At 38.8% G+C, this 22,662-nt stretch overlaps 2 protein-coding genes across 21 annotated transcripts in view; one reads left to right on the top strand and one right to left on the bottom strand.

Annotated features, from left to right (window-relative positions):
* Positions 1-22,662, bottom strand: part of rg (A kinase anchor protein rugose) — a 187,893-nt gene that overhangs the window by 54,917 nt on the left and 110,314 nt on the right. For 11 of the 20 annotated variants that reach the window (XM_044393575.2, XM_044393585.2, XM_070219271.1 and 8 more), the window contains one exon: positions 2,555-2,659. In XM_044393575.2, the coding sequence (XP_044249510.1) occupies positions 2,555-2,659 (105 nt within the window). Of the gene's footprint in view, positions 1-2,554; positions 2,660-22,248 lie in introns of all 20 variants that reach the window. The other 9 variants (XM_070219272.1, XM_017137240.3, XM_017137246.3 and 6 more) reach the window with 5 other exon arrangements.
* LOC108054350 (uncharacterized) lies at positions 18,063-18,608 on the top strand. The gene is made up of 2 exons (XM_017137256.3): positions 18,063-18,389; positions 18,449-18,608. The coding sequence occupies exons 1-2, from the start codon at positions 18,139-18,141 to the stop codon at positions 18,519-18,521; spliced, it is 324 nt and encodes a 107-aa protein (XP_016992745.3). The 5' UTR covers positions 18,063-18,138; the 3' UTR covers positions 18,522-18,608.

Below are 22,662 nucleotides of genomic sequence, written 5' to 3'. Positions count from 1 at the left end.
ATTTCCAATAATATATTATATATCGATATTATCGATAATAAGGAAAATTAGAGAAAATAAACATAAATTACAAACTAAACTAAGCAATTAAAACCAAGTTCAATATCGTCGTGTTCTAAAAAAATACATTTAAAATAAAATTTTTTAGCTGAGCGATTCTGTCGATAATGGTCTCAAACCATCGATGTTTCCGAAATGTTAATAATAATCGATAATATCAGATTATGGTTTCTTCGAAGAGAAATCTGATGGCTATAACTTTAATGTAAATATTAAATGGAAATTCCTTTGCATATGTAGTTACAACATTACAAATTTATATACCTTCCAAGATTCCAGCTATTCCCTTCCGTGTAAACTTTTGGGACTAACATGTAATACCCCATGAAAGGCTGCATAAAACGGAGTGCCCATAAAATTGCTGTAAATTCAGTGGGTGATTGCCGTGTGGTTGGTTGGGTGGCTGGGTGGTGCTATTGGTGGCTCACACCTGCCTCGCATGCCAAATGAAGTAAAAGATCTTGGCGCCGGAAAATCTAACAACGTTGCCACACCGGGTGATGCATATTTGATGCTTGTTTTACATATGCCAACAATCCAGGGACACATGCTCGTAGCAGCCTATCCTCCCCAACCACCCAACCACCCAGCCACCCAACGATACACGCACACTTTGCCAAAATTTGTCACTGACAATTTTCATTAATTTAAAAAGCCAAATAAATTGTGAAGCTTCAACCGCAACAAGAGCAAACATCTATGCCAACAAAGCGGAAACAAGCAACTGACGCATATCATTAAAGAGTAGTTACTGTGGGTGGTGATGAGGGGGTGGCTGGTGGGTGGTTTTACTGGGCGTGAGGTTTGCATATGTAAGACGCTCTTAAATGGATAGCTTGTTTGTGACGCACAAACAAACGCACTTACGCACTTGAAGGCAGGTAAAAGATGCCAGAAACCACTTGCCACCCACCACCACCACCCACAAAAGCCACCCAGCTATACAAACACACACACACTCTGTACGCACACCTAAATAAAATCAGAGACAAAGAGTTGAAGTGGTATGAAAAATTCAAATATATCATTTGGATCAAAAATATTGTATATAAAATGTCGTAAGAAAACCCATTTTAAATACCAAATTAATTAGTACAAAAACATGATATTTTCCAAAGATTAAAGCATCAAATTCCAACAAACATGTTGTTATTCTCCCATTAATATGTGAAAAATATGCCATTTGATACTGAAATCGCGCTAAAGTGCGAAATAAAGTTCATTATCTGTGGAATTTTATCATCATATCCACCGTGTTTTTGCAGTGGTTAAACGGTTGAATTTCAAGAGGGTCAACGAACCAATGCAATGTAAACTCATAAAGCAGCAACTTTGTTGCGATTGTACACTGGGTGTAATACGTCTATAGATGTGAGTGTGATATATATACATATATAGGGATATATAGCTTCTGTAGCTCCAACTTCCGATGTCTGCGCCTTCGCACTTTGGATGACACCGGCAACAACCAGAAAACCAGCGACCCACTCAGTCTGCCAGGAGGAAACACTTCCTGTCATCACACACATGCATGGAGTGGGGTGGAGTGGCTTGAAAAAAGAGGAAAAATACGAGGAAAACCACCCACACACACATGAAAAGTTACTGGATCCTTTCGCCAGCAGTCATGCTAATAATTTGATGGCACAAGCGAGCGAGCAGCGACAACGTCAGGTGTAAAATATTGTTAAGCGCAAACACAGAAGCACCCTGACACACAGAACACCGGCCACGCCCCCCGTACACAAATACAGTGAGAAAAAAAGGTGTTCCACTCATAATTGATAATAATAATAACAGCAAATACAACCAAATTTTGTAAAAAGTCGGCGGGAAGTAGAACGTTTTGTTAAAAAGAACACATGAAACAGTGACAGCGCCTTTTAGGACTAAACACAAAAACAAAAAAAACCCGGGATCAAATCGATGTGCTCATAGTAAATTTCTGGCTTTTATGGCATTTATACGAATATCGTTTTTACCATGCAACACCGATTTCTCTCTCTCGCAGATTCTTTGACTTCGAAAAAGAGCAAGGGGAATGATGCATTCGAAATTCGAACTGGCCTAAGTAGAACATGTCGCTTACATTTCGATCATATCAAATCGATCATCGTTTCATATCAATTTTTTTTCCGTTTTAAAGTCATAAATTCAGATAGTTGCTTTTCTTTTCGTGTAACCCTTATTCATATGCAAATCGGGGGGGAAAAAAAGAAAAGCCAACCGCCGCCGAGGAAAAGGGGGAAAAAAAAGCTGGCGGAGCGAGTTGAAAGGCATTTCGTGTTGATGTTGCGTTTTCATTACGCGCAATTTCGGCTGCCACGCCCCTTGCGTTGTTAATTTTCTTTGATGCCGCAGCGCGCGAATTGAATTAAATTCTATTAAAAAGTCACCGGCAAACGGCAGCCGCGATATATGTGTCGAAAATCTGGGATTTGCCGGTTACTTTCTATTGGGGACGTGTTTTTCGGCTGACGGCGAAACAACTTACCTGCAAATTGGGCGGACAATGATCCAGCAGCTCCAGCATATGTTTGATATTCTGCGCATCCTGTATCACAAAATTCAATTCCATGTCGAATTCACCGCCGACCAGCTGGAAAAAAGAATAATACAGATGTATAAGTTAAATGTATCCAGTTTGCATATTGTATAAACAATAGGCGAGGGGGGAATTGTTGAAAAATGTTCACAATTAGTGGAAATCATTCGTTCTCGTTCTTTTTTTTGCAGAGGGGGTTAAGTTTATTTTGTTGGCTCTGCATGTGGATAATCTGGGGGAAAAATATGCGAAAAGTTGACGGCAGATTTGTAATTGGTAAAGTTTGAATTGGAAATAATGGATGTGTGTTTTGAGAGCGTGTATTCAAGTGGGGCGGACAGGGGAAATGGAAAATGGAAAATGGGTTGTGGGAAATGGTAAATGGGAGATGACTGACAAAAGTTTATTCGGGGAGTCGAGAGCCATGAGATAACAGAGAACACAGGATGCTGTTGGCTTAAATCCGTTGATTGGGTAAAATCAATGTAGTTTCCATTTATCTAGACCACACAAAAGTGCAAAGCCCCAGATAACTTTACCGGCTTCTTTTAATTGAAATCGAATGCAATGTATGGCAGCGCATCTGTATTTATTTTAAATAAAATGGTTTCATTTTGAAAACAAAAAGTAGAGAAACATTTTCTGGAAAGCAAAAAAAAGAACATATTTTATATAATTTTAAAATTGAAAAACTAAAGCCACATATTAATAAATACCAAAAATATTAATTAGACTGAAATGGCTTAAAGTGGAAATTTTGAAAACTAAATAGCAATCTGTCAAAGTCATTGCTTTTGCCCCCCTTTTCAATTTAAAATACAAAACCAAATACTAAGACTTTAAAGACTGGTTTAAAATATCTTGAGCCTAATTCTATTTGATGGATGATGATCGGACTTTAAAGAGCCCAAATCTGAGCCCCATTTTCTTATCGGGATTATCATTTAGCAAACCATTTGCTTGCTTTTTTTTTAAGAAGAAAAGCCAAAAGCCTTTGCTTTCATTTCACCCTCCCTCCATTTATTTTCACCCCTATTATTTTTGCCCAGCTTTTAGTTTCCCTGGGCTTAGGCTAAGTACAGTCGAGTGTGTTAACTGCTTGAGAGCGTGTCCTAGACACATCCTTTTGCCATCGAGGAGCAATCAGGGCGTCCTTTCAGCAGCAGCAACAACAATAACAATCAAGGATGCTGAAGAGGGTGGTGGGTTTTGGGGGGTTGGGAGAGAAACCCCCAGTCACGTCACAAAAACGGCGGCGGCAAAAAAGGTTCTAACTTAATTATGCCAGGCGCCAAGAAAATCCACTTCCATCGAAATTTCAGCCCCGCCCCCTTTCCGCCTTTTCCAATGTCAATATATTTTTGTGTCCAAAAAAATTGTTTTTCTTGCTTTTTGCGCGCTTTAATAAAATCAGCAAAAATAAATTCAATAAATAGATTAGAGCAAAGGGGAAAGAGACAGAGACAGAGGCAGAGGTTTTTTCTCTGTCTAGCTCACAAGTGGTTACAAGTGTCCTTACACCAGAATAAAAAAAAAACACACACACACACATACAGAGGGCGATATAAATCCCCAACTGTATTTATGTCTGTTTTTGTTTGTTTTTCTCGCATTTTTTTCTCTGGGAAAAACCAAGTGAGAGGTGGAGTGGAGAGGGGGGTGCTTTTGGCGGCCGACAGTTTGGCGCCTGGCCATCAATGGACCACACCCACAATCCAGTGTCCTTAGCCCAAACCGCCCAACCACCCACCCACTCACTACTTTTCTGCGAGTGCACTCGAGAGCTGCTTTATAATTATGCGAAAACGATTTCACCGGCATTTCCCCCACCAACACCTTTATTTTTTTCTCTTTATCCCTTTTTGCGGTTTATGGCCACGGCCACGCCCACGATTTGCCTTATCACCTGGCAACAAAAACAAAAAACAGAAATGGGAGGAAAAAAAAAGGAAAAGCCAGATAACAATATGGCCAGCAAATCTGTTGTGATGCGAACATAAAGCGAAATCAAAGCCAGAGACTTCTCACCCTCGGATTTGTTGCCCCGCTTTTCGTGGCAATGAAAACAAACAGCAGAGGAGCCCCTAAGTCCCACGGATTAGGGAGCAATTTATAATGCCCCTTTAAGTCGGTTGCCCAAGCCATGCAAAAGCAAAGCAACGACCAATCTCAACGGAAGGATTTTCCTCATTTCGCAGCATAAACACAAAAACATAAGCGCCTATTTCAGGTCTTTTGACGGATTTAAAGCACCCGCAGTTGCCCACTTGAAACCAATTCAAGCTACACTTATTATATTTCGAAATTCAATTGAATTATAATATTATGGAAACATGGAAGATTCTTTGAAATAAATACACCTTAAGAAAAGTAATATTTGTTGACTAAAGCATTTTATGATTTTTAAAGGTTTGAAAATTTATTTATTGACTTGCAAAATGAATCATAATAATATTTTAATATTAATATTTCATATAACAGTTAGTATTACAATTTAAATTAGCAAAAGACTGAAATTTAGATCTGAAAGAGAACCATAAATTCCATTACGCGAAAAACCACAAGTGTGGCAGGCAAAGAAATCCATATATTTTAAACGAAATGAGAAAGACCGAAGAAGAAAGAAAAGGGGCGAGTGCGGAGGATAGGAGGGAAAATGCTCATTCATATTTAAATTAAACTTTGTGGAAAGTTTTTCGAGTTTTCCTACCCATCAAACCAGCCTCCCAATTAACGCCGCCACCCACAATTTCAGCCTGCTTCGCAGCGTGTCTTAGTACAAGCATTTTAAACGCCGCTTAATTATATTCGTCTGCCACCCCAAAGAACATAGCCACCCACCCCCTTCCAGGCCTCTTGATTTTCTACAGTTTTCCCAACGCTCGCCAGCTTTTCCCCAAGGAGCCGGAGCATCGCACCTTTTTCTAGCACATTTAGTCAATTTGAAGTTCATTTAAAAAAAGAAAAGTTTTTTCTTTCTTTCGTTTTTCTTTGCTGTAGATTTTCTACATTTCATTTGTGCGGCGGAAAAGCTGTGGAAACTCTGGCATTGACGTGTCGCCCGTCCGCCTGTCACCTTGTTATCCCCACCCACCTGGTCGCTTATTTAAAGTAAATTGAATTTCTATTTTATTTAAAATGCGCATTGAGACGCACTAAAAGTTCCTCAAGTGCCAGCATTTCCCGGGGGAGGGAGTGGAAATGCCAGTTTTCCGGGGGCTTCTTTCAATTTTTTTTTTGGCGCTGTGAAGGTGTAAAAATTACAATTTTACACTGGCAATGAGACCGAAATTTCTTTCTTTGTTTTTACTTCTTCTTGAAAAAGCAGCGGGTCTGTTTTCCCTTCTTTCTCTTTGCAAAGTGAAAGAGAGTTTGCCTTATCTCTTTGGTAATTCAATTTGATTCCAGCAAGGAGATGGGCAAAAAAAGGAAAATACAGAGGGGCGTTAACTGCATTGAAATTGTAATTGAGGCAGAGTTAACTTTTTGAATAAATAAAAAAGTCAGTTATGCCCGGAAACGTTTAATAATGTTGTCATTTCTGTAAAAAAAAAAGTTGAATTGGGTTTAAGTTGCATAAAATCATAACTAAAATTTGGATCTGGGTTTTTGGTAAAAATTGGAATTTTTCTTTTGGTTTTTTTGGTGTAACTTGGTCAAAAATTGTCCTACACCAAAAATACATACTGTTTTGAACAGATAATAAAATTATCAAAACATCCATAACACTTTCCGTGTGATTTTGGAAAAATAAAATTTTCGCCAAATTTAAATTTTTTTTTATATAAGGGGTACCCCATGATTTTTTGCGAAAAAATAAAAATAAATAAAATGTCAAGGTTTAAATGCCAATCGTTAGGAAATTTAATATCGAGTTCAGAAAGGTATGACAATCCATATTTGGATCAATATTTTCATAGTTTCGCCCAAAAAACGACTTAAATTGGACTCTGAGTTTTAGGAAACATTTTAAATTTCTTTCTTTAAATTCTAAATAAAATTTGAAATAAATTTGGCTCTAAGCGAACTTGGCTGTCGATTATCTAGTGTATTGATTCGTTCTGCGCTCAATCTCCGCACTAATTTTTTTGGCCACATTTCCAGAGCCATTGGCAATCCCCCAAGAACCTTGATTACGCCTATGCAGATATTCACAGCAATTGAGTCGCAGGTCTCGGGAAAAACTCGCCTTTTTCTCCAATCCCCATTTTTACTTGTTTGGGGAAATGCGTTCTGTTCTGTTCTGGCTTTTCCGACTATTCTCGCCAGACTTGCTCACACTTCGTTTTCGTCTTGGTTTTTCTGGGACAAGGCCCTCATCACCATGCCACTTCACTTCCCTTTGCTTTGTGCCAAATTTTCCGACTTTCCACACACCGACAGCCACCCCCTTTCTTGTGTCATTAGGGAATATTCGCAGTTTTCCCGTGGTTAAGCTTTTAAAACAGTTTTGAAAAGTACACAGCCTCTGAGCCTCCCATTCCATCCACATCCACATCCCCGCTTATCATACGTAAAAATTGTTGCCACAGTTTCCTTTTTCGTTCATTTTTTTTTGAACGCTACTTTTAAGTTCGGTTTTGGGTTTTCCTTTTTTTGGCTTCGCTTCTTTGTATGCTTTACTCAATTTCTGTTTTACTTTTGCTCGCAACCAAAGGAACCGAAAAAAAAGAATTGCTCGTTGGGGAAATTTTCCTGCAGAAGTTTTTATTGTTTTTTCTTCGGTTTTTCGCATTTTTTTCTTGTATTTGCCTTGGCTTTCTTGGCACCTCCTTGAGGGCTTCCCAAAAGCAACTTGGTAGATTACTTTTGATTGTTCTATTTGAATATTTTACAGCTGGCATTGCGGCAACTCTCCGACTGATGGCCTCATTAGTTGTGACTCCATGGGGGTCTGGAATATATCTTCTCCGTTTTTTTTTTTTTTTGTGTGTTAGGAATTATTGATGATCTGGGGGAGTGTGGGGAAAACTCCCGTTTTCCCAAATCCGAAACTCCCAAATCATTTATCATCACGAACAATTGCCCCAGGCCCAAACAAGCTCCTATAATTATTACTTTTCCACCGCCTTTCACTGCCTCCTTTCTTTGATAAAAGGATTCCTGGGATTGCAAAAACACACACATACGCATAACTGACAGACATCAATCAGATTCCAGGAAAAAAAGGCAACGAAACAACCAGAGAAAAACAATAAAACACAAATAGATAAAGAGAGGTGTGTGGTGGGATTCACTGTGGGAAATCTAGACCTACATTTTTGGATAATATTATTATATTTTAATTTATTATTTATTTTTGGGAAAGTTTCAGCCTGATAGCGTTAAAACTGAGAGACTAGTTTGCGTACAAACGGACGGACAAACTGACGGACAAACGGACGGACAGACGGACAGAAAGGCGGACATACTAGATCGACTCGTCTGGTGATGCTGATCAAGAATATATATACTTCTGCAAGGGTATAAATATTTTTTAATATTTCTTAATATTGGAAACTTTAAAAATAAATATTCTCTGTGTATGCCTAGATGTCTTGCCTTCAGGTTGTCTATATCCTCCCGCCCTTTCTTATTTTTATTTTGGTTTCTTTTTCCGTTGCCTTTAATCTGTTTTATCTGGCACAGCTTTCGCTCCTTGGCTTCTCCTTATCAATATGCAAAAGTTCGTTCCGGCAGAAAGGGCGAAGAAATGGGGGAGTGGGCGTGGCATGCTGGAAACTTTTGGCTAGGCGGCAGCTGATTGAGTGTATAGTCCAGTGGACAGGGGCGGGGGAAGGGGAAAGGGATGGGGACTTACTTCTCTGCACTGGAAATTGTTAAGCATAGACATTAAAATAAATTTATGCCATAAAAATATACAGACATACACGTATATAAGTATATATCTAAACACTGGGTGGATTTGGGAAGTTGACTGAGCACAGAAAACGCTGAAAATTGTTTATCGCCATGAAAAGTTTTCAGTTTGCCCCTGCTACTGGTTGTTCTTGTTGTTTGTTTGTTTGTTTGCTTGCTTATTTTTCCTATTTTCCATTGCAGCGCATGTGTCTGTGCCTGTGTGCGTTTGCGTGTGTGTGTTTGTGTGTGTCCTGTGTCTGTGTGCGTTTTCAGTTAATCGAAAAAGTTAATCATCGAAGTTTTGCGCCACAAGAGCTGCTTGGTCACTGCGAAATTTATTTCACGAAAAACAAATGAAAATCAAAAAATTAAACTCTACATAAGCAAGCGAATCGACCTAATAATAATACCCTCTATTTAAATTGCAAAATTTTCATAAAAGAATTTATAATTAAATTATAATTTACAATATTTAACTAAATTAATAAGTGGATAAAATGGGTAATTTACTGGTGTATTTATTGTTTAATTTATTTATTTTTTTTACATTTTTATTTAAATATATTCCGATTGTTGAATTTATTTTTAATTTATTTATTTGGTTATTCAATACATTTATTTTTTTAAAATTAATTCATGCATTAAGAAACTCGGTAAGAGTCCAACTACATAGCAATAAATAATTTGCTGAAAAAAAAAATCGAAAAAAAATTAGACATCAAATGGATAGCAAGAGTACATTTGGCAAATGAGAAACGGGACGCTTTTCTTGTCTGTTTGTGCGTTTGTATGTTTGTGTGTTTGGGAACTTCCTTTTCATCATCTGAATATCCTTTGGCCTACTCGACTTTGATTTCGAGGCTTACAATTATTACCTTCCCAGTTGATTGGCTGCCAGTTGAAGGCCCAATCAACCACCCCTGACTCTGACTCAGAATCTGAATCATCCGACCACCATTAGCCACAATGAGCTTCCTTTTAGCGGAAGTTTTCGACTGGCAAACATTTTGTAGAGACGAGAAATTGCATTGCATATTATTTGCTGATTGATTGAGTGATTGATTACTGGCGAGAGGCACCTTCGACAATTTGAAATGAAAAAAATCGAAAGAATCCACCCTCCTTCGCTGCCTTACAGCTTTTACTCGATGGTGGTGGTGGTGGTGCCACATCATAGTCATCACGTAGATATTTTATAGGCGCTGCTCCATTGAAAGCTTTACAAATTGTCATTTGAGCCTGGGGAAAGGAAAGAGCAGCTAGCAACGCTGAGTTATTAAGTGCCAAATGACAGTCCTCTCCGTGTCCTTTGACATTGACTTGACTGTCGGGACTTTCCTGGGCCACCCCAATCCGCCATCTCGCAGGAAAAAAAAAGACAGCCATTAGTTTGTCATTGTCTGCGACATCCTCGACTTTGAACGTCAATAATTGAGCGTAAAATATGATTTAAAAAACGTGAATTGTGGGTGGGTGGTTTCTGGTTTCTGCTTTCCTCCTTCAGAACGGGACGAGAGCACCTGCACTTGTCTTGATTGCTGTCTAGTCTGACTTCTGGATAATAACGAAAGATTCCACTTGTATTTTTTGGTACCTAAATATACACACAAAAAAATACGCAGGAATAAAATCGATATGAGCAAGGTAAATTTATACGGATATCGTTTTTACCATGTACTACTGGTAAAATTGATATCATATAATATTATTTTGCCGAATTCTTCCTTTCGGAGATTCTCTGACTTGGAAAAGGAGAGTGAGAAGCAATATGACGATACTCTCAATTAGAAATAGAGCGAGATAGCGCGTAAAGTTACATGATTGGGAGTCGAGCATTTCAAATTGAGATGATTATCATTTCATATCTGGTTTTTTTCTGGGTGTATACATGTACGTACCCTCCTGCCACAAAAGTTCAATTTGAAAATGGTGGGTCTAGGTGGATAAGTACTGCTTGACTGCGCTTTTCAATCTGCACAAAAAGCCAACGCAAAGTCGGGTGGGAAAAATAAAAAGACAGAGTGTGATAGAAAAGCACACATTACTGGGGCACAACAAAATGAAAAATTAAGAAATCTTCCATTTTCTTCGAGGCGGGCACACAACACACAGAGCGAAAAATAATAAAAGTAATGGAAAAGTGAGAAGTGAGAGGGAAGAGGAAAAAAGGATTCATCTGTGGCTTTTCGCCGGTGCCTTTGGCCCAGAATGCATTTGTCTGCTGATGGCGATGTTCGCTTCGACCGCAATTCATCAGGCAGGGAACTTTGGCCAGGACAGCTGGAATCGGATGCGAGACAGGATTCAGGATTGGAACAAATTAGATGACAGGATATTAATCTGGCAAGCGGCGGCCACGGTGGCTTCTTGATGAGTGTGTTTTCGTTCTAGTTGCAATCAACGAAACTCCTTCGTTTGTTTAATTCGATTTGCTCGAGGTCGTGTCATTAGATGATTAAAGCCTACTGCAATATTTCCTAGACTTTATGGCATAATTGCCTTTACCGTTGCGATTCTCTCAAGATGTTTTGCAATTAACCTCAAATAGTTTAGCATTTAATTTGATTGCCTTGGAAATTCAATATGATATGATGACACTGCTTTGGAAATTATTTGGCAAATTATTCATGCCTCAAATAAATTTGCTATCCATTCGATTTAATTACTTTGAAAATCGAAGTATTTTAATTCCAATAATGCAGTCTGAATTTTCTTGTTAAATTTAGCCCATAATCCAATAGAACCTGTATTGGTTAGATTGAATTGATTCGAAAGTAATTGCTTAACTCATTGATAAATATTGTGTTAAAATAACGTTTAAGTTTGAATTGAATACATTAACATATTGAATATTAAACTTTCAAACCAAAGTAGCTTTGAAAATATTCTACTAAATTTGAACTCAACATCTAGCTACATCTTTGTTTTTAAGTGCTCCAAAGGAATGGATGGCTCCGCACTCAAGTCGCCGCTGCAACAACAAATGGCCAAAATGGGAAATGCTGCTGGGGAAAAATGTGGGCGGGTCTGCAGAAGGAAGCACTTTGCAACTTCCTTGCTGCAATTGGAGTGGCAAGCCTTTATGGCGGCTGGCACTTCGTTTTGGCACAGGTAAAAGACAAAAGAAACGGAATACTTTCACGATGCAAAAAATAGGGAAAAACGAGACAGGGAAATGTGCCTGTGCCTTTCAGCTGAAAAGCCAACGTCCTCTATAACTCCGCCCGCTTTTTGCGTTTTTGCATTTTGCTTTTTGCAAAATTAGACAAAATTAGCAGGAAAGCTTAGCTTCAGCTTCAGTTTCGTTCTCGGTCTCAGGCCAAAAGGAAAGAGGAATAAATAAAAGAGGAAAAAGGGGAATGGACGAGGAGACAAACTCTTGAAATCCAAAAAGCCGCAGCTAAAATGGGGATGGGGCTAAAAAGGTGGCCACTTTGCTTAATTAAACGCGCCAGTTTCGTTGTGGCTAGAGATTGAAAACTGTGCCAAGTGCCTCCAGTCGACACTTCAAGTGGGCTCCCTCCTGGCTGCCTGACTGCCTCGCTGGCTGGGGCAATTTTTAATTTAAATAATTAAAGAAAAGGTGCCAACTTGAGTTTATCAGCCGAAGAAACACGGAAGTCTTGGTGCTAGAAAATAAAAAAGAACGCTCGGAAAAGCGAGGAACAAAAATAAGATAGGAAAATACCACCCCTAGTAAGTGCCATCAGCATTTGGCATCAGCACTTTTCATTTTAGCACCTTTCAGCAATAAAATTTTCTGCACAACTCGACAATTTTACGCTCTCCTCTCCTCCAGACAAAAGGTAAAAACACAAGAACGGGAGTCTGGGAAAATAGAAAGAGAGCGACTAGTCGTAGTTAAAAGATCAACACGCTCCGATAGGCGTAGACTTTTTAATGAAAAGCCAAAGGAGAATATCCTTAGCGCACCCCCACAATCTCAAAAAAAAAAAGGAGAAAAGTCTTGTACAAAAGTTGCAAGTGAACGAGACTGCGATGTTTTGCCTTAGATAAGGACACATCCTTTGGACCCGCAATCCCAAAAGGCTCAAACACACACCACACCATACCGAAAAGCCAAGATGGAGATGGTGTTGCCCCGATAAGGTCATTTTATTGGGTCGGGTTAAAGAGGCAAAAGCTCCTCCGACGAGAAGTATCTAAATATCAGATTATATGCGAAACATCAGAGGTGTCTTTTCAGATGGGTTTTTCTTATAGGAAATATTAAATTCTTCAAAGAATCTTGTTTTTATTAAAGATTTTTGACTAAATATTTTGAGCTATGCCTTTAATAGGCTTTCATCATACAAAAAAAAACGCTAAAGGATGTTCGAGAGAGATGGAAATAGGCATGCATCATATCGACTGCTTGCACTGCTTGATTTCCATTATTTGCTTTGCTCATAACTTTTAAATGAATGGTCCGATTTGAAAAATTTCTTCTACATTTTGATAGCTATTAATAAGAACAACCAAATTGCACAAAAAACTAAACCCGAAAACATTCAAAGACTCTCAAAAATAGGGCTAATATTTATAAAGACTTGATACACAATAACTAAAATCAGTTAACGATTATAGGAGCATACACATTTAATAAGTCTGGAATTGAGCATCTTAAATGGGATTAGAAATTCGCCCTTAATTGAATACAATGAATTAAAGCCAGCCAAGGGGCGAATTTAAGACAATTCATTGGATCTTATTCCTCGAACCCCCCTTTTAGTCAGTTGCTTGGACAAGTCAACTAATTAGGTGCCAAATGAGAAAAGAAAGAAGGGAGAATGAAACTAAATGAGAGAGAGAAGGAGAAAGGGAAGGAGCAGAGTCAACGATTAGCTAATAAGACGATTGGCAGTGGCAAACTTTTGCCATTGGCCACTTTGTGAAATTGTTTGCCATATTTGCAGCTGCTGAAACTTTATCGGCCGTGGCAACACTAATACATGGACAATGGAGCTCACAGATACAAAATACACATATCTGTAAGCACACACACACACACGAACTAATCAAATAAACTGAACCAACTTGAGGCGATGAACACAACAGCAATAGAGTCAACAGAATGGAGCTGGATGGGCTATATGTCCTATGTCCTGGGATCAGGCGATGGCCACGCGCATTGAATATGGGCACTTCCAAAATGTCGCTCGGGACATTTGCACACCTTTAAAGTTGAAAAAAAATTGTAAAACAATGGATTTTAATTTTAATTATGGGCTTTTCTTTTCACTCTTCCCAAGCTCTATTTTTGGTAAAAATCTTGATTTTGTACCACTTCTAGTTTTTAAGATATCGGTAAAAAACTGCCGTATTCGCTCGGGACAAAAATAGAAGTGGATTTCGGGGAAGTTCATACAACACCAGAAATTAGCAAATTCTGATGGAATATTTGAATGCGATTTTTTTTAGAATGTTGTTCAAACATGTCGCTGTGAAATGCTTTTGGTTTTACTCAAAAATTTTTTGCCGTTTTTTTTTTTATGCAGTTTCAACCACATTCGCTCGGGACATGTCGCTCGGGACATTTTTTCCGACTGTTTTGTAAAGCGAATTTCTTTACCTCTATCTCTCAATTGCTGTATGTTTTGCTTTTAACTTAATAGTTTAGCATGTGAATGAAGCATTCAGTACAGAAAATTGTCACATATGAGCATTCCTATAGGATAAATTTACAACAGAAGACAGGTCCAAAAAATAACAAAAAAATAGCCAAAAACGGTTTTTTGCGTATATTGGTGGGGTTTGTCATAAAATAAATCAAACTATACTCCAAATTTGTAGTTAAGCTCAGTATCCAACTAATTAGAAACTAATATCGGGGCAAAATCATGTGGAAATATGTTTTATTCAAGTTTCAAGGTTTTTGGCTTGGTGGACTTTTTTTTGGAAGTGCCCATATGGAATATATGCGATGGCAAAACACAGCAGCAGCAGCAGCAACAGCAGCAACACCAACAGCAGCAACACCAACAGCACGGCAGCAACAATAAGGACTCATGTCCAGTGCGGCAATATGAAGAGCCTTTATTAAGTAGAAGGTCATATCGAGTTACACACTTCGTGTTGAAATTTGCACAAGGAAAGGCAAACGAAACATGTGCGGCTACACTGAGAAAATAATATGCGACCAAATGGTTAATAAACAAAAACGTTATTAAGTAAAGACGATCAAAAATCTAAAACGCGAATTCTTTAGAACAATGTTTTAATTGAAAATAAATGGTAAAAAATTTTAAAAAAAATATAAAATATTACAAAATATTTGCTTTCTTTCTGTGTGAAAATATCACAGACTCGGTGGGTTAAAGTTTGTCAAGCTGTCGCTGCTTTCCGTGGCAAGTGGCAGACTAATTAATGAATTGGCATAAGTTTCTGCGGACCGACCACCCAAAATAATTCCACACACTCCGCTGTACACAGCATAAATGTCAAAAGTAAGAGGAGAAAGTGGCACAAGCTATGTGCTATAATTTACTTTGGACTCGCCTTGCCTTTCTTCTACTTTCTTCTATACGATTACAGAGCCCAGAGAGATGAAGTTCTTTCTAGAAAAAAAAAATGTGGCGGAATAAGACTCAAGGATAACACGAATGACAATCGAATCTTTATATTAATGTTATACTTTAAGAGAAAATATTCAAGAACAAGGAGCTATTTGAGAAACAGGTAATTTGAGATATAATTCCATCAACCTACAGAATCCGAAACCGAAACCTACATCCATAATAATAATGCAAGAGGCAGGATTTCCAATTTGCCACTGGCAAAGGCAAACATTTCTTGGCCATTAGTGCAAGTTTTGCTAATTGCTGAAAACCGAAATTCCAGCTTTCAGCCACCGATGCCTTGGCACCACCCACTGAGCCACCGAGCCCCTGAGTCCATGGGCTACCATCGAACCACCGAACCGCTGAGAACGTGGAAGCTGGCAAAATTGCTGCCAATTAGCGAGTCTTGTGCGAGTAGGCAATTATTATGCGCTAGATGTTGCTGCGGCTGATGCTGAGCCAAATTAGCGACAGCAACGAAATAAGTTTCCCTGTTTAACTACTCTCCCTTCTCAGCTTCTCCCTTCCTTCTTTCTATTTATTTTCTTTTTTCTAGATTTTTTTCCGCCACCCCATTTAAGTGGTTGAGCAAAAATTGTAGCACACTTTTAAGCGTTGGTTGAGCTTTTTTCTTCTTTTTTTTCCCGGATAAAGTTCTTTCACGGCCAGAGTGCCATAAAATCCACAACAAAGAATTGCATAATTTATATAGATATGTTTCGCTGTATTTTAAATCTAAAAAAAAGTATAGAGTAGGGACATTAGCCGCATTTTGTCTTGGCAACCGCACACACACACACCCTTAAACCAAAAAAAAATAGGAGAAAAAAACGACACCATATAGAAAATACACCAACACACGTGTCCATTTTCTGCATGCGAATCACGTAGGTAAAAAAGAGGCGGCAAGGGGGCGTGATGTTGCAAAAATGCTAGGTGTTGCTGGTGTTTTTGTAGCTAGTTTAAATGCTCAACGCCATGCCATGCTCATTTTTTAGTGAAGTTTTATTCCAAAAGACAAAGTCTACGACATGTACGTGCAACAATACACAGTGAGCGAAAGAGATGGCACTACACCGAGTGGCGGGGAGAGAAAAGGACGGCCAGAGTGGCCAAAAAGAGATGGCTGGAGATAGATAACTAGATAGATGGCACCAAACGGGGCCGCGCGATATCCATTCAGATAGATGATGGGCCATATGTATGTGTGCCTACCCTCTCTTTCTATTTTCTATCTCTATCTCTTACTCGTTCTTTCACTCTTTTTTTTTTTTGGTTTTACACACACTAGCGAAATTGCCAGATTCTTGACAACATTTTCCAGACAGACAATGAATTTCAAGTGCCAAAATGTGAGGAAAGGCATTCGCCTCGTAAATTGAATCGGTCCTGCCAACTATTTGATCCTGTTGCCATTTGCAGGAGCTCCTCTACGAAACCGAAACGAGAAAAAAACAAAACAACGAAGAATTGCTAGAAATGCAGAAGAGGTTCTCCAATTTGCCATTCCAATATTTGTTTTCTTTTAGGAATATAATTTGGGCTACTGAAGTCGACTGCATTTTAGAAAACAATCACGTTTTCCCAGAATGACTTGCATCTAGAATACTACTTTGAAATATATTTATATGTGTAGAATTTGAAACTTATTAAACGCTTTTGTTAAAGTACATTTCGTATTTATTAAATGATATTTTGGTCTTGGTTCACATTTGAATAGTGCATTTATTTACTCTCCACAAAATAAATTCTCCTTTTACACTTCAAATTTTGGCATCTTTTCATTTTTGTTTATTTGCATCACTCCTTATGCAACAATGCCAAATACAAATACCGATAACATAGAAAAAAAATCTTATAATTAAAAGGAAAACTTTGAAGACCATTAAAGTGACACATAGATTTATGTAAATACAGAAAGTATTTTATAAACTTGGTCACACGATAACTAAACATCCTGCTGACACTTTACAATTCCGTTCAGTGTATTTGTCTGAATATTTGTTTTATGGTTTTAGTTTGCGCTTAATAAACTGTTTAAGTTTTGAAATGCAGACGGCTGAGTGGCAGACAGAATGCTTCAACAGTCGGGCCAACTTATTGTTCAAATTGTGCCACTGGCAACAAACACTCGCACATATGCAGATGCAGATGCACACACACATACACACCAAACACACACATACACGTGACTGCATAATAAGCAAGTGCTTGAAAGGCCTCAAAAGCAAACAACAGCAACAGCAACACGAGTGGAACAAGCCCCCTTAACGATTCTGTTTGGGTTGCTGATGATGCACAACCGTCAGTGGATAGGGGGTTTAAAACGGGTTTTAGAACGGGTGAAAAGGGGGTGAATGGGGGGTGAAAAGGGAGCGCGGTGTTTGTGCATGTTTGCCGCATTCGGAGTGTACGCAAATTTGCATAGATTCAAGCATCACGTTCGCGTCTCACCTGTTCAAATGGGGAAAGTCCATGGGAAAAGGTGAAAGAAAATCCTAAGGAAGAAAGGAGCAAAGTCCCGAGGAAAAGGGCTTACACGTTGTGCCATTAACAATTGTCTTTACATCCTGCCATTTAATAAACAGAATCTGTGAATAACTGTGAAGTACTTTAAATCTATTTTTATAATACTGCGACATTTTCTATTTATATATTATGTTTATAACCCAAACTTCCAAAAAAAACCGTTTTTTGGCCGACACACCGCAAATTTTGATCCAAATATGGATTGTCATACCTTCCTAAACTCGTTATTAAATTTCAAATTGGCATTTAAACATGGACATTTTTTTTTTGGTCCTTTTTTTGCAAGAAATCATAATGTACCCTTTTATGAAAATATTTTAAAAAATTGGCTTTAATTTTAGTTTTTCAAAATCACACAGAAAGTATCATGGATTCATGACACTATTAAAAAGTATGCAAAAAATTTGTTCTGATATCCGAATATCTAAACACTTAAAATACTGGCATTTTTCAACACATTTACTATGATATTTCCAAAGGTTTGTTATTTAAAACTGGCATATGTCATTAAAATCCATTCAAGTAGGCCAAGAGTTTTGCATCTCATCAATTGGGCTGGTTGATTTTCATTTTTCATCAGTCAATCGAAAGCGAGCAAGAGTAATGGAGTCGGGCAAGAAGCAAATGACCGTTAGCGTGATTATAGAGAGTACCTGGCGTTTGACAATTCAACGGTATGCAATGGGCAAGAGAGCGCCATATAAACACCTGATGGATGCGGTTGCCGAAAAGTTCAAATTGGACCTCAAAGATTGGGAGTTTGTGGGACCCGGCGGACTGTGCCTTGAGACATACGATACGGCACACTTACTGGAATTCGCCGACTGCCATGACATATTGCTCAAACCATTAAAGTAAATGCGTCGAAAATATGATCTTCATTGTTAAAAATAAAATATTTCTTTGTTTTTAGTGATGAACGCAGCTGCGAGGAAGCATATGAAAAAAGGCGCATAAAATTAAGCACAGAATGGGAAACCAAGTGAAAAAAGAATTCAAATATCAATTCTGAAATAAAATTCAGTGGCGCTGGCTAATTGAGCGTCATTTTACCTCAGAAAAAATTAAGGATTTATTTATTTAAGCGGGGACACTTGACTAATTGGTTTCATATGAACACGTAGGTTGAAAGTTTCCCCTTTCAGAACGCGCATTGTGCCAACCACTTTGAAGTATCAAATATATTAATATTTCGGAATTTCGAATATATAGTTGCCCAAGGAAGAATAAAAAAATTCATGTCAAAATAATTCAAAATTGTAAATTTTATAATTTAATAGAAATTATCTGCAAGGGTATATAAGCTTCGGCTGGCCGAGATAAGCTTATTTTCTTATTACATTTTTGACATCAGTCTTTTAAAGATGACTCTTGTCATACAACCCCCTTAGTCGTTTTGAAATTGATGATGTCGACGCACATTATGAGGTTCAATATCCTGGATAATGACGACAAATTGCGCAATATTTGCACCAGACATCGGCAAAGGAGACATGTCCTGCAGGATCTTGTGGGCGGTGGGCTGGCCTGGGTGTTTGATAGCTCGAGTGTCCTTGGTCACCGACTCCACTGCTGTTACTGCGGTCAAACATGATTGATGAACGCTAATTAATGCGGCGGGCCTTGTCTTCGTCTCATTTCGATTCGCTCACAAATTGTGTAATTAATTCTCATCTCGAGTGTCCCCATAATTATGACGCCCACCAGCACAGACTCTCGAGTTTTCTTTTATTTCTGTGATACCCAACCACTCTAGAGGACAAAAGAAATTTGAGTGTGCGATTTACAATGTAATTTTGTACAAAATATTGTTTTAAAATTAACTTCTTTAAAGAAAAAAGAAGTCGGTATTTTGAATTTCAAGAATTTATTTTCAACGAGTAGCAGGCGCTTGAATAATCCAATTATAACTACATTTCCCTTATTTTCCCCCATAATTTTTCCTTATTTATGTCATTTCCTTATAGACCATCGATATTACTCCATTTATCACTCAACCTCGGAGGATTATTGAGTTGGGGAGGGAGAAATAAAGTGGAATCCAATCGGAGCGATTTAAGGCCACCATTTTCCACGGTTAGTGTGGTTTCATTCCCCTTCCGATCCCCTTCTGTTCCCCTTCTGTTCCCCTTCTGTTCCCCTTCTGTTCCCACTTCTGTTTCCCTTCTTTACCCATTCCATTTCGTTCCGTTCGCTCGATTCGCTTTGCTTCAGTGGCAGACAGAATTGACAATCATTTTACACTTGGCAGGATATTATGTAAATTGCTTTTCATATTTGTGCAACATTTAAATTCGCACAAACTCACACACGCACACCAAAATCAAGGAAAACAGTGGGAAAGAGAGAGAAAAGCGGATGACAGCTGGTTGAAAAAGTGGGCGGCGGAAAAGTGCGGGTGGAAAGTAAATCACGACTTTGGTAGATGGTAGATGGTGTTGATGTCAAAGCAAAAAGGCAAGGATGAATCCCGGCAACATCATTATAACGATAGGCAGCGGGCCCCAAAGGCTGATTGAATGCGAGACTGACTGGCTGACAGGCTGAATGAATGAATGACTGAATGCACGAGTGAATGAATGAGTGAATGAATGAGTGAGTGAGTAGGCAGACCCTCGAACCGAAAGAGACGGAACTATAGAGTCGAGGCCTAAGGGAGAAATTAACGATGCGTGAAAAGTCTCTCGCCGATTTCAAATGGGGCATGGCCACACCGAAAAAAATAACTGGTTTATTAAATTACAAAAATTAATAATTAAGCTTTACTATAATGCTTTTATTTATTAATTAAAACGACAAAATGTTTATCCAGTAAATTTAAGGGGTACCTGTTAGTCGGTTCATTTGCCTTTTATTTATGGCAACAAAGTAAATGTATCTCCATCTCCGCCCTTTTAGGCGTGTCTGTGTTTTTTACGTTTCTTTCGATTTTACCAACTTTTTTTCCTTTTTTTTGTTGTATTTTTCACAGCCTTGGCCAAAAAAGAGGAGAGCAAAAAAAGAAGGGAGAAAGCAATCGCAATGTGTCAGTTTTAATGGGCCTGCAATTGCCGCAGGCGCTTGATGTCGGTCTACGTCTCTGTCGCCGTCTCACTCTGCTCCCCTATCCCCGTCTCTTTCCCCTGCTTTCATGGCGAGGTTTCCCTGAAACCTATTGGGTGCTAAGTGCATTTCCAGGCCGACATTCCTCAAACCCCCCGTATATAGCGCCTGCAATTAAGCCCCGGGCCAAAAGGCAATGGACAAAAATACCAGCAAAAATCATAATAAAGGAATACAGGCTGATTTAGGGATGCTGATTCCAAATTACAATCTCATAAATTTTCAGAACGCTTTAAAGTTTTAAATATATCAAATTAAAATAGCTTATAACTTTAAGGGAAAATAATCGTCATCCTTTAATCAATCGGTAAATATTATTATTATTATATTATTTTAAATTTAAGTTTACTTGTTAAAAAAGATATGTTTAAAAACAAAACTGTTTAACGTAATATTTGAAAACATATCATCAACGCAATAATTAAACGAAAAATCCATTAAACGTCAATTACTGTGTTTATACGATGCCGAATTCACGCTATCATTTCACGCTTTCGGCCGATTCGTGCTTGTATAAACGCCATTTCGTGAATTCGGCTACACACGAAAGTTGACTATGATTTCAGCCCAAAAGCGTGATTTGATGATATGCAATCTGGTAACTCTGTAAAAAATGATTGACGTTGCCAGATCGCTAGAAATTGAAGGCCTTTTATAGGCCATTTCTCTAATCAGTGGTATTAAAAATTATATATTTTTACCGGTCCGGCATCCCTATCAGCTGAGAGTGAATAAAAGCATGAATTCTCGGCTGTCGTATAAACAGGGGCAATTTCTATATCGCGCTTTCAAGAAATCGTGATTGCTATCGTATAAACATAGTATATGTCTATTTGAATTTCTGTCGGATAGCTAATTCAATTAACATCACTCATCCGCCCAGTGGGCCAACTGCCAGGGCATTAAATGAAAATTTCAAAACTTCAATCTGATTTCCATGTTATTCAGAGCCATTTTCCGGACACAAATCACAGCACAAGTCAACAAAACTGTCCAGATACCTGGAATACCTGATTTTTTTTTGCGAGATTGGGACTGAGAATCATAAATCTGTTGGGTATTTGCTCTTCATTATCTTCGCTTCGACGGACTTACCTGTAAGTAGAGGAAAAAACAGAGAGGGAAAAGGCGTTAGTGAGTGGGTCAAAAATTTGTGTAGACAAGCTGAAAATCTTTATTAGAGCCCTTTTTTTCGGAGGCTGGGAGATGGGGAATGGCTTATGGTTGTCGGTTTAAAAAGGGCCCATAAACTAGGTCAAAGGTGCTCCCCATGCATGCCTGGCAAAAATTTAGTTATAAAATCCCAAAATCAGCTTGCCACAGGCAGGGCTATGCGAAATGTATTTGCCTATTTACAGCCTATTGCACATTTTGATGGCAGGTCCAAAAAAAAAGAGAAATAAGGAGAAAAAAAAGAAAAACTTAGTCGAGCGCAAACCGAAAACTAAATTGAATTGTGCCATGGGGGGATGAAAATGTGGGGGTGGGTGGGGTTTTCGGATGTTTGGGATGTGTGTATGGATTTTTCGGTCTCTCTCCCTTGATCTCTACTCTGTGGAATTTTTATTTTTCGGATACTGATACCACTGATACCCCCACTGCACGACTTACCGAGAATGCTTTGAGAAATACCAAACACTGTATGATGCCCTCCATGGTGTCGCCCGTTAGGCAGAAGGTGCCCGTTAGGTGGCGTCCCTTGCGACCCACCGTCGCCGCCGCCAGCGAGGCATGGACCAGCGCCCTCTGTTGTCCGCCGCCGGCGGCCACTGTTGCTGTGCCACCGCCGCCCACATTGACCATGCCCTTGCCGGCGGCGGCGGCTGCGGCGGCAGCGGCTGTTGCCACAACGCCGCTGGTCAACATTCGGGGCAGAGGCGCCGCTCGCATTAGACGCTCCAGCGAGTCCATGGCGGGGGTTTGTGGTTATCGTTATCGTGTTATCGGTACGTCGTTTGTTCGTTATCGCTTATCGCTATAATCGTTGATTTTGGTTTTCCTTTTAATTTGTATTTTAATCGATAT

Source organism: Drosophila takahashii, chromosome X (genome assembly GCF_030179915.1).
Source record: "Drosophila takahashii strain IR98-3 E-12201 chromosome X, DtakHiC1v2, whole genome shotgun sequence".
In the NCBI taxonomy this organism is placed as follows: domain Eukaryota; kingdom Metazoa; phylum Arthropoda; class Insecta; order Diptera; family Drosophilidae; genus Drosophila; species Drosophila takahashii.
Note: the sequence above shows the minus strand (reverse complement) of the source record. Positions and strands in the feature narration are given on the sequence as shown.